The 11,181-nt window shown below is 39.6% G+C and overlaps 2 protein-coding genes across 8 annotated transcripts; one reads left to right on the plus strand and one right to left on the minus strand.

Moving 5' to 3' along the window:
* Positions 1 to 116: 116 nt before the first annotated feature.
* lysmd1 (LysM, putative peptidoglycan-binding, domain containing 1) lies at positions 117 to 3,307 on the plus strand. 6 transcript variants are annotated; one of them, XM_044209526.1, is made up of 5 exons: positions 117 to 413; positions 700 to 900; positions 1,504 to 1,781; positions 2,047 to 2,106; positions 2,402 to 3,307. In XM_044209526.1, exons 1-5 carry the CDS (start codon positions 273 to 275, stop codon positions 2,586 to 2,588), a joined length of 867 nt encoding a protein of 288 aa, XP_044065461.1. In that variant the 5' UTR covers positions 117 to 272; the 3' UTR covers positions 2,589 to 3,307. The 6 variants fall into 6 exon arrangements, with proteins under 6 accessions (XP_044065461.1, XP_044065462.1, XP_044065464.1 ...); XM_044209527.1 differs by lacking the exon at positions 2,047 to 2,106; XM_044209529.1 differs by lacking the exon at positions 700 to 900.
* Positions 3,308 to 3,648: 341 nt separating this feature from the next.
* tnfaip8l2b (tumor necrosis factor, alpha-induced protein 8-like 2b) lies at positions 3,649 to 10,543 on the minus strand. Of its 2 annotated transcripts, XM_044209535.1 has the most exons (4): positions 10,092 to 10,543; positions 6,104 to 6,213; positions 5,247 to 5,570; positions 3,649 to 4,515 (listed from the first exon to the last, which is right to left on the minus strand). In XM_044209535.1, exons 3-4 carry the CDS (start codon positions 5,562 to 5,564, stop codon positions 4,273 to 4,275), a joined length of 561 nt encoding a protein of 186 aa, XP_044065470.1. In that variant the 5' UTR covers positions 5,565 to 5,570; positions 6,104 to 6,213; positions 10,092 to 10,543; the 3' UTR covers positions 3,649 to 4,272. The 2 variants fall into 2 exon arrangements, with proteins under 2 accessions (XP_044065470.1, XP_044065468.1); XM_044209533.1 differs by lacking the exon at positions 6,104 to 6,213 and having other exon boundaries at positions 10,092 to 10,541.
* Between the last annotated feature and the right edge of the window lie 638 nt (positions 10,544 to 11,181).

Genomic DNA, 11,181 nt, shown 5'->3' on the forward strand with positions numbered 1-11,181 from the left:
GTTGTTTGGACCCCAGAGTCTGGCAGTGGTCACCGATTTCTACTTTTTTCTCTTAAAGTCTATACAACCATTACAACATAAGGATTAGGCAAAACCACTTGCTATAATTTGCATTCGCTTGGTTTGGAAATATTCGATGTACCTTAAAACATTAGCTCCAAAAAAACATTTAAACTATTTGCAGTGAGGCAGTAAAATAAGCTGAGATCTTCAATCACTACGTGACAATGGATTAATTCTGTTTCAAACCTTTGACTGTATGTAAGGCTTCAATGTGTATCGTTTATTCCAATTGTTTGGTATGCAGCGCTTGTGACGTATCACTCAACACGGCAGCCATGGCAAAATATGGCAGCAGACGTGAAAACATTAACAACATTCTCAACTTTTCAAGTATTTGTTTGAGAGATAAGGTAGGTTAAACTTGTAGTAACATCAGTTATTGTCATTAGCTGTGGTAAAGGTTTGACATGTGACGTTAGCAAGATACAGTCACAGTTTGACACTCGAAAAAAAAAAAAACAGGTGTCAACGTTAATTAGCTAAGTTGATGACTTAGCTAGCAGGCTAACTAAGCTGCTAGTTTGGTTACTTTAACGCATATGTTATTTACGTAAGCTGCATTCTCTTGATGTGAACAATATAAAAGTTTGCTGGTAACCGTAATTTACCACCATTTGCTCGGTTGCCAACTCAAAGCTAGCTAAGTGGTTCACGACCATGTCCGGGGAGCGAGCGCCTTTGCCAACCGGGGCAAACGGCCTACTCCGCGGGAGCCGTACGAGGTCTTACGGCAGTTTGGTCCATTCTCCGCTCTCTCCGGTTCGCCAAAAACGCATTGAACACACAATTCAGCCAGGAGAAACGCTACAAGGCCTGGCCCTGAAATATGGAGTGTCTGTAAGTATTAGTTACTCCTGAAACTATTTCTGTATCTTTTGTTGTTCCTTCAGCATTTCATTTTACGCCGATGGAAATATGTAATATTGTGATATCATGTCTCCCCATGGAATATAACTTTGTGCAATATTCGGAAATACAAAATAAACATAATAAATGTTATTTGTTTTAAATCCTATATGAATATATATTTTTCGTATTGTTGTCTTTTGTATTATCAGTATTATTTCTATCTTTGCTATTGCATTTGTTTTTACAATTCTGAACTGTAACAACATAATTGTACTAACTTAAAGGTTAAGTAAAAAAGTTGACACACTTAACCCTGGTATGTGTAGAAAGGTACTGAATCCTCAAAAGCAAAAATCACAAGCAGGACAGTACTTAAATTATTTATTCACTTGTTGCCAATTTGCATCCTGAGGAAGGACATCTACCTGAAACGTCCATCCATGAATGAACAGTTTAATTGGAGTGCTGTCCTGCTTGTGATTTTAGTAAAATAAAGCAAAATGAATCAAACTTTTTAGAATTTAGTGAGACTAGCTTTAGTCAAGCTTAAACAACTGTACAAACAGCTGACAAGGTAATCTTCTCTTGCAGATGGAGCAAATCAAAAGAGCAAACAGGATGTACACCAATGACTCGATATTCCTGAAGAAGTCCTTGTCAATCCCTGTGCTGTCAGACCTGGACCACTGTAGTAATGGGGTGGATTTGGTTTTAGAGGACAGTGAAGAAGGCCGTGCTGAGAAGAAGCAGGATGATGGCAAAGAAAGAGCGTCGGACCTTACTCCAGCGGATTTTTTGAAAAGGTTGGATGGCTTGATAAGTCAGTCCAAGCAGGCTGCTGTCAAAAGATGCCAGGAAGCAGACAAAAGGTATGTCTGCATGCCTCCATATTTGTGGTGTGACAGACCTCAAGTCTTGCAGTATGATATCAGTGTGCAATTTCCACCATGCATGAAGTTCCTTATCTTTTGCGTTTTCTTTTGCTTTTGTTTAGGCCTACATGAAAAAACCCTACACATTATACAGCTGTCACTGTACTCATTCCCATACCAACCTTTTACACTACTACGTTTTACACCTGTTTTGTAATGGTTTTTTTACCATAGTATTTCTTATAAATGTCTTTTTCTTTAGCCTAATTGATGATATCACCTTCTTTGTTGTGGCCAACAAGCAAGACAGATCTTTTCAATGGTATCTACAAATTATGTTCGTATGCACCTATCCATCTCCCTTGCCTCCTAATTCTCACAAACAACTTCCTGCTTTGGTACCAAATGTTACGATTGAAAATACAATACATATTAGTTACATATGAATGTAATTCATAGCAGACCTGTTTAATATTTTAGCAGGACTTGTTCTCTCATAGCAAGAGGTGGTTTATCAAAATATCACTGAAAGCTACCAAAGATGAATGTAGGCTGATTGTGGGAATCATATCGGCCTTCAGGCTTGCTGTATCTTCTCATCTGTTTATTCTTCACAGGGTTGCCGCCCTAGAAGCAGCTTGCACCAGCAGGACATCAGACTGGCGGCCACTCACAAGGTCACAGAGCGTCATTTCATCTTCCAGAATGCAGCAGCAGCAGGCAGCACATGGGGCAGTACCTCTAACTATCACCAAACTCACCAAGAAACTGAGAGACAGGGAAGATGAGATCTTCCAGCTGTGACATGTTATTTCTGCTGTCTCACTCTGCTCATTAAAGAAACTTTCCCAGAAAGCCATGTCACAGGGTTTGGCCTCCAGGATAATACAGTAGAGCATTACAGATAAAGGAATAGATTTCCGATGATCCCCCTGCTGCTGTATGGACTTGGAGCTTAAAAACCTTTTCATATTGCCATTTAATTGAGACCTTATAATGGGAAGTTACTGTCTTTTTAAAAGGTTTTAAAAATGAATATTGTGTAGCCTTCTTATTTATTTGTTGAGACATCCTGTAGATTATGAAAAGCTTCATATAGCTCATAGCTGTGTTTGGCTTGTTTTCACATACAGGAAATAAGAGCGTGAAATGTTAAATGAGAATTCACAGTCACATGTTTGTTAGTCATGTGACATATGAAGAATATGGTCAACTCAAGTGGTTTCAGTGTAATGCTACCTCACAGCCTGATAATGCAAAGTTGGCCAAGTTTTCTGACTAATGTCTTTTAGCCATGGTATGTAAAGTATATAAATCATGTTCATTGTAATATTAAGAGCACAGAATTGCTCATAAATTGGTCTCTGTTACTGCTGACAGATTTAAACTCTAATGGAGCCAAAGTTTAAAAAAAGATCTCTTTTAGAATATATTTTGACATCAATAGTTTTATTATGTGCATATTTTTTATTTCATATGTTTTGTATAGTTCATTTTAGAATTAAAAAATGTTTTGATCTGTGTTTAGTTTCAGGTCTAAATACGTATGTTGGTCCACACTTATCTTACAAGGTTGAGCTCTCTTGGCCCATGTAAAGGCAACTCCAGAAACTGTTGATTCTCATTATCACGTAATCTTTAAACAGAGCTTTCTCTAACTTAATAGTTTAATTGACTTTTCTCCACATTATTGCTTACAAAAAAGAAAATATTTTAGCAGTCAAATGCTAAATTGCAATATTTGACAATTTTATATAAGGTGGAGTGTCTTTGTAATGTAAAACCAAAGAATAACACTTGTGATCCAATCTTCAGAAAAACATGAATTATGGGATTAACATTCAAGCTTGTGCAGTCAACACCATTTAAGAGTCAGTCTTTTTCTTTATGCTTCTAAACATGTTTTGAAACTGAGAGTACAAAGTATTGGTTTAAGTAAATGTCCGCTGTTGGGTTATTTGCTGTGTTATTGGCTGCATTGTCTTCCGGACGCCTCAGTAAATACAGTACACAGAGTTGCTGAAGCATCATCTTGACCACCAGGTGGCAGTGCTGTATTACAGTGGCATTGTTCCCTGTCTGTTATCTTTTTGCAATCTGTCCAGCTGTTTTTTACTCCTCTCCAGAATACATAACATCAGTAGTTCTGAATGAAACATTTCAAGGTCTCAAATATTAAACATTGGATGGTCATAATCTAACAAAACCGCCGATATAGTATAAACCAGTTTATATTCAAGTTTGGTTTCTGTGATTACATATCACAGTACAGTAACCTCTAAACATTAAAAACTTGAGGAATGACTCAACCAACTTTATTTTTATTCCACATGTTCTTTGAGAACGATGTGGCAGCAGTTTTGTTCTCAAATCACTTGTCTTACGTTGCCAGTCCTCAGCAGCAGAAAGACCAATTTTGTCCAACAGTTCTTAAGTGAGTCTCCCTGTAGATCTCCCAGTGTCTGACTGACATTTTATTGTTTCTATGTCATATTGTCCCGTCCTCCACCAGTTTGTTGAGTCCTTTACAGATCTTGGTGAGGTTGGGTCGGAAGGGGCCGTTGGGCTCGTACAGTTTGGTCAGGAGGTCTGGGTCGGAAAAATGGTTGAAGACGTGGTTGATGCGACCGTGGGATTTAGGGGTGAGGTGGGTGTTGACCAGCTTCAGCAGCAGGTCTCTGCAGCTGGTCAGGAGGTCCTCCATCACTGCCTTGTCAAAGGTAAAATCCACCTGCACCAGTCAGAAATATAACGTGAGAATGTTATTACTGAGAGGGTTTCATGAGGTTTTCATCATCTCTAATATCTATATTTGACAAAATATGTAATCTAATAGGGGATATTTATCTGTGAGCAATATATAGGCAATATAGTAGCAAACTAGTGTGTTACAAATTAGTCCTTTATCTGGATATCTGCACATCCTTAAAGAAAAATAAATATAAACATGTACTTAAATACTGTTTCATACGGTTTTTAGAGGGTTTCATTTTGTATCTAGTAATGACAGCCTTTCTTGCAGTTGTCACTTTGATGTAAATATAAAATCACAACCCTATTTATGTTCTGTCACATATTATGAAAGCAGAGATGGAAAAAAGTTAAGGTCATTGAGTGTGCAACTCTGCTTAAATAAAACCACAAACACTTCATAGAAATTTTGAGCCACATGCAGTATATGTTGACTCTTGAATACAGAATAGAAAAACGATATAGTGGTTGTGTACTGTTTGTGTTCATCACATCTGTTTTGAACTTAATTGGACATTTTGTCCCTGAACAATTAGTCTACTAGTGTCCTTATCTCTGATTTATTTATTAACTGATTTATCTGTGTTAAATTGGAAATATTCTTGACAGAGTGAAGTACATTCATTTCAGATTACAGAGTAACAAGAATTTCTAGCTTTCTAAAGCCTGCACATATCCTGTACATTAAAAAGTTAAAATGTGGAAATGTACCTCGTAGAAGCTGATAGCCGTCATGGCCCCCTGGTGCAGCTTCTTCTTAAAATCTTGGGCCACTCCCAGCTCTTCGGTGCTAAAACGGTTGTTCCTGAACAGCAAGCCAATCTTCACAGCAATCTTGATCAGGTCTTTGATCACCTTCTGGGCCTCACTTTTATTACCCGAGTACTCTTTGGAGACACGGTACAGTTCGTCTAGGATCTCACTGGTGGTGTCGTCAATGAACATTTGGACAGAGCTTTTGGTGGCCATGCTGCTGAGGATCTTCTTCTGCGCCCTCAAGGCCATGTCCTTTGAGCTGAAGGCGTCCATGGTTGCCTGAATTGTCAGGGAGAAGGAAAAAGTATTTATATTACAATGCTGCTATCCTAAACATTTGACTGCTCACACAATTTTCTAATTGTGCATAGAGACAGACAGTTTAGTGAGTAAAACTGCTGTAGTAAATGTTGCAAATTAGTCATTTCCAACATTGGTGAGAACTAATACATAAGTATTTGATGCCCATAAATCATCCAGAGTGACATCAGTAAACTCCACATAATACTTCCAATCACAGAGGCTAAAGGACTGAGCATCTGCAGGTCCAGCTTTCTCTGAGTGGATTAAGACAGTTGGTGTGTACAAGATAGTTTGGGGGAAAAAGATTCCCTGTCACTGTTCAGACCAGTTTACAGCCAATCCAGAGCCTCAGTCAATAAAAAATAGGAGGAGTTACACTGTTTTGTTTTTTCTCCATCGCATGAATAAACATAAAAGTGCTAAATGTAAGAGGCGTGCCTACTGCCAGAAATAATGAAGATATTTATAGATGCAGCCTTAAGTGAAGAGGAAGAACAACATTTTCACACCTGGTTGGAACTCGGCACAACTTCAGTCTTTTACTGCCAGACAACGAGCAGCTTCAGTGGAGTAGTTGGAAGTGCCATGTTCAAGGGCCAACCGTTTGTTGTTATGGAGGCTGGGGAGGGCAACACATGTTCACTTCTCTTATCCAAATTTTCCAGATCATCTGGGGATTTGAACTGGCGAGCCTCCAGTTACGACTTTTACTCTCTAACCTTCAGATTTCCACCTATCAGTACACTTCTTCACACACATCATTGAAGTACATTTCAGTAACACAATTGTTAACAATTCAAGCTCAAATATTTGGCCATTTATAAAAATCCCCCACAGGGCTAAATTAAACAGTGCTGAAAACAAGCACTTAAAATATAGCATGTCAAATTTGAAACTGCTTTTATGAAATGTTAGTTCCAGTGTTTGTTTTTGTATCTGACATGCACATATGATGCCAAAAGGGAAAAGTACCATGGAAGAGACTCCATAGAGGCTTTTAATTTCTCCACTGAGATTTTAACCACACCTAGCATCCATCACAGAGAACCCCCTGGGAGGCCATCAGCATGCATATAGCACGCTATGACACAACTACAAAATCCACTGTTTATCTTTGATTGTCAACACAGTTTGAATTAATTCCTTTTTAATTATGTTTAATTTTCCCCTAATCTATAACATGAAAGCACGCAGATTTGGAGTGTGTCGTTCACAGAGGAAAACAACATTTTATTTAGCTGCTGATCTTATTAGAGAAGCGTACAAAGACTGGGCAAGCAAAATATGGTTAAATTCCCACATCAACAAAATAACAAAGATGGAAAGGATCAGAGTAACTCTTACATTAGATGAAACAAATATGTGTCCTTGTAGAGTACTTGTGCTTGATAAATCCTAGTTATTTCTCCAAACCCACAAACATAAAGAACAACATAAGTCTTGTTTAAATGCTTAACTCCCACTTTGCCTTAATCCAAAGTATTTGCAATGAGTGAGACATACACTATCTCTTGCATGCATCAGTGCCACCAAGACTTCTGTGTATCCTCTCCTACTTCCTGTGTTCAGTTTGGCCATTTACAGACCCGGAGTGTGCAAACAGGCCTGAAATTCAAAGAACAGCTACTGAGCATCTTTCAGTGTAACATTCTGCACTAAATCCTACTTCTGGCCTGTGTGGACAAGTATCTGAGAGAAGCAGGTCGGCTGCATAGCTGAGGCAAGTCCATGCCTGCTGTTTCCAGATTGGGGTGGGGCAAGAACCGAACGTGAGCACCCCGAACCCAATAGCTACCTTAATTACTGCCCTGGGGTCTGCCTTTGTTATTGAAACACCCTGTGCATTAGCAACATCATATCGTCCGTAAGCTGTCAATTTAATGACTGCCTGATGGCTGCTTTAATGCGTTTCTTTCATGCCTGTTTGTGCTTATTAGACAGCGTTATTCAAATGATGATATTCTCGTTGTCCGACTCCAGTGATGCACTGTCTGCAAACAACTCTACAGCTCACTAGTAAATGAAAAAGTGATCCAGTCACATTAACGGTCATATCATGCAAATAGGCAGCTCTTGCTGTGACTCTCCCCATCCCTGGTGTGCACCCCAATCCCAGCTGCAACATCCATAATAAGCAAACAGTCACTTTTATAGGATATCTCACTAGGTTCCATTTTACATGCACAACCATTCATTTTGAACAAGTGTCAGATTTCTAATAACTCGCTTCGCTACAAAAGCTTCGGGTTCCCTGTGGGGAATTAAAGAACATTCATTAGATTAATTTCCCTTAACGATAATGGAAGTGTAGCAGCGTGATAGCTATTTTTGATTCATGCTTCAATCTCATTTATTTGCTAAAAAGACTACAGGGAATTGAGGGGCATGCACAGTGTGTAGTCATCAGCCATTATTCCACATAGTGAATTGTAACTCCACAGCTGGAGACCGCTCGCTGCTTGGCTTTTTGTGCATCTACATTGTTTATTTTTTTGCAGATCAATCAGAGGGTTGAGGCCATTTGGAGAGCATTGAAACATTTCTGTGTTACAGCAGCGCATTGCCATGAAACCACTTTTCTGTAATGGACGTCATTCGGTCGGTCACATCGAGGACGCATTCAATATTGAGCATCAATTTTCTGGTACAGATGGATTGAAGAGGGCTTTTAAGCGTCGTTTTGTTGTTGACATCCACCAGGGAGTGACTGCATTACATATTCAAGTGTTGTTTCCCTCCCAATTGCCTGCTGGAAGTGACAAGCACCTGTATACTGTGCGAGACCTAACACTGTCGGAAGAACAAAATGAAAAATAACAGCAGAGGTGGAACTACCACAGTAGAGATGGTCGTATTTGGTTTCAGAGTTACTGTAACAGCCAGGCAGTGAAGAATCATTAAACGTTAAAAGACGTCAAAGAGAGAGTGCTGATTGGTGGAGCCATCCAGGCAGGCAGGAGAGAGGTAAATATTTAGCATTCCTGAGATGACTCCAGCGTTGAGTCTCAGTGTTTGTGTACATGTATGAACTTGTGTGTATGTTGAAGTGCTTTTTTTTATGTAAAAGTGGTTTCTGGTTGTTTTTGTATTCAGGTATTTTTGTGAATAAAAGTGTGTGTTGGATTTTTTGTGTGCTTTGTGTTCTTGGCCTGTCCAGCATGTGTATGTGCGTGCGTAAGTATGAAGATGAATCCTCTCACATGGCTACGAGGGGATTCATGTAGCCCCTTTTGACTCAGCCGATCAAAATGTGCCTCGTACTGTTATTAGAGAGCAGCAGGGCATCATTGCTATGAGCTCGACAGATAGACATCCTCGCTGACTTTGATCACCAGGCTTGGGGCTGGGTAGACTGAGCTGTAGCTGTTGAGACTAAGAGGAGGGGGTTAGGTCTCTTAGCTGCCCGCAGCCTTTGATCAGATTGAATAATGAGAATGTTCCAGAAAAAAAACACACAGAAAAGCCATACCACTCAATCAGATGAAAACAAGGAGGCAATTGTTGAAAGGTCATCACTGAGCTACAAGGGTGTTTGTAGAAACTTTTATTTTCTCCTGGTGATCAACCAAAGAGGATTAAACACTACAGTAAAGCTACAGGATCTCTGTGCCCTTAGACAGCAGCTTTATTTGCAAGATGAGTATTGTGCCAGGATGAAGTGTCACTTCCGCTGTGTGTTTTGAACTGGGGGCAACGGGGCTGAAGGTTGTCGATGTGTGTTTTTAACTTTTGTGTAACTTGTAACTCTTCTCTTACTTCAGTGGCACATTGGATTCTTTGTGCAAGTTTTTAAAAATTAAGTTGGTTTTATGTTTAGTTTGCTAATTGCATTCTTCATTCGATAAATCTTTTGTTTAAACAAAAATTCCTCCATAAACTTTTTAGTGATAGACAAGAAAGCGTTTTGAAAACCTTTTGCATTTGAAAGGATTTTGAAAAAGCACATATCGCAGTTTCTCTTTCAACATTGCACAACTCTCTGAATTGTCGTTGCTCAACCCCACCACCCATCTACAATGCCTCAAAAGGGAAGCGAAACAGACAGCAGTTGGCTAAATGGCGGGGTGTCATCAGCAGAGGCCCACAGGTTGTATTGGTCCCTCATATCTGCACCGCAATGTGAGAGACATCGCACCCTTTCCCTGTCTTTGGAAGCACTTAAGTCAAGAGACAATCAAAGTAGGCCAGTGAAGAAGGGAAAGTCCACTGCCTTGAGATTTGAGTTGAGCAACTCCCAGCGTGTGCAAACAAAAGTGTGAGCTCTACATCTGTGCAAGTCACTGTACTTGTTCCAGCATGACTGTGAGGACACATGCATATCTTCCAACTTGCGCTCAAGATGGGGAAGTGGACAGAAGTCACACAATTTGTTCCAATCATCCCTCTACTTAGTCTGTCTTTTCTGGGTGCCAACAATGAATACTCTAATTTTTTCCAAGAACAAAAAAATGAGATATATCACTAATCTGGCACATAAACAAGGCAGAAGTGTCTTACCTGTGTGTGTCTGTGCTGAGTCCCCCTCCCTCCTGGTCTGTGTCAGATATCTCTCTCTCCACTGCTCTGTCTCAAGTTGACAGCACAGGCCAGGTGATCTAATGAGATCCCTTCATCTTCACCATAATCAGAACCAAGAACCTAAACAGCCCTCCTGCAGCGCTTCTGTCAGTGCTGCCACCCTGTCTTAAGATAATGTTGAGTTGTACTTCCTTGAGGAACTAAATTGCTATGACACACCCCTCAGTGTGTCTCTCTCTCTCTTCTCTCTCTTGCTTCTCTCTCTCGCTTCTCTTTCTTCTGTTTCCTTCTGAAATTCAAACTCTTCAAAACCGCTGTATTTCTCTGTTGCCCTCGCTCATCACACCTGGGCTCCCTCTCTGAATCTGTCTGTCTCTCCCCCAGCTCTCCTCTGTATTGCTGACTTTGTGCCTCTGCTTGTTCTGACAAGTGAAAACCCCAGAAAGAATTCAGCAATAATCCAGTGATGCAGCCAGTTGAAAAGGGAGTGGCTTAACTCCTTTTTTTGTGTTCACCTTCGCTGGAATGCAGCCCCTGTCAGTGAGCACCATGTCCCTCCCTGTGTGTCTCTTATTCAAGGTAGAATCAAAACAATGAGTAGCCAGGAGTGTGACACACGTGCACACAGTCACATCGCACTGTACTAAAACTAAACACTTTTACCAATTTTGTTTATGGTTAAACATAACGCAGTTCCAACATGATACAATACTTTCATCCCGCTCTTTGCATCAGTGTCTCTCAAGTCTGTTTTTGTCTGTGTATTATCTGCATCTTATATCTGCTTGTAACGCTATATTTTGTTGTCCTTTGAATGTTTAATCTCTTCTGTTTATATAAAATTATATAATCATTGACAAATGCGCTTAACATTTTTTCTGAGACTGATTTTAATTTATGCCTTATCTTTTCTACGGGTACTTAAACATTGTCAGCCTTTTTTTTTTTTTTTTTTTTTTTACACTTTAAATTTGTATATTGTGTGTGTATTGATGCTGTTAAGTTTGGTCCTGAAGCAATTATATTTTATTCAATTATGTTTTGAAGTTGAAATGACAAATAAACTCTA

The sequence above is a fragment of the Siniperca chuatsi genome, linkage group LG9 (genome assembly GCF_020085105.1).
Source record: "Siniperca chuatsi isolate FFG_IHB_CAS linkage group LG9, ASM2008510v1, whole genome shotgun sequence".
Lineage (NCBI taxonomy): Eukaryota > Metazoa > Chordata > Actinopteri > Centrarchiformes > Sinipercidae > Siniperca > Siniperca chuatsi.

What these genes read in the sequence shown, in the direction of transcription:
- lysmd1 (XM_044209526.1), top strand. Translation starts at nt 273, where the DNA reads ATGTGTATCGTTTATTCCAATTGTTTGGTATGCAGCGCTTGTGACGTA. An exon ending in GTATTTGTTTGAGAGATAAG is followed by an intron (nt 414 to 699) that starts GTAGGTTAAACT and finishes GCCAACTCAAAG; the next exon opens with CTAGCTAAGTGGTTCACGAC. An exon ending in TGCCAGGAAGCAGACAAAAG is followed by an intron (nt 1,782 to 2,046) that starts GTATGTCTGCAT and finishes CTTTTTCTTTAG; the next exon opens with CCTAATTGATGATATCACCT.
- tnfaip8l2b (XM_044209535.1), bottom strand. Translation starts at nt 5,564, where the DNA reads ATGGACGCCTTCAGCTCAAAGGACATGGCCTTGAGGGCGCAGAAGAAG. An exon ending in CGGCTATCAGCTTCTACGAG is followed by an intron (nt 4,516 to 5,246) that starts GTACATTTCCAC and finishes TGACTGGTGCAG; the next exon opens with GTGGATTTTACCTTTGACAA.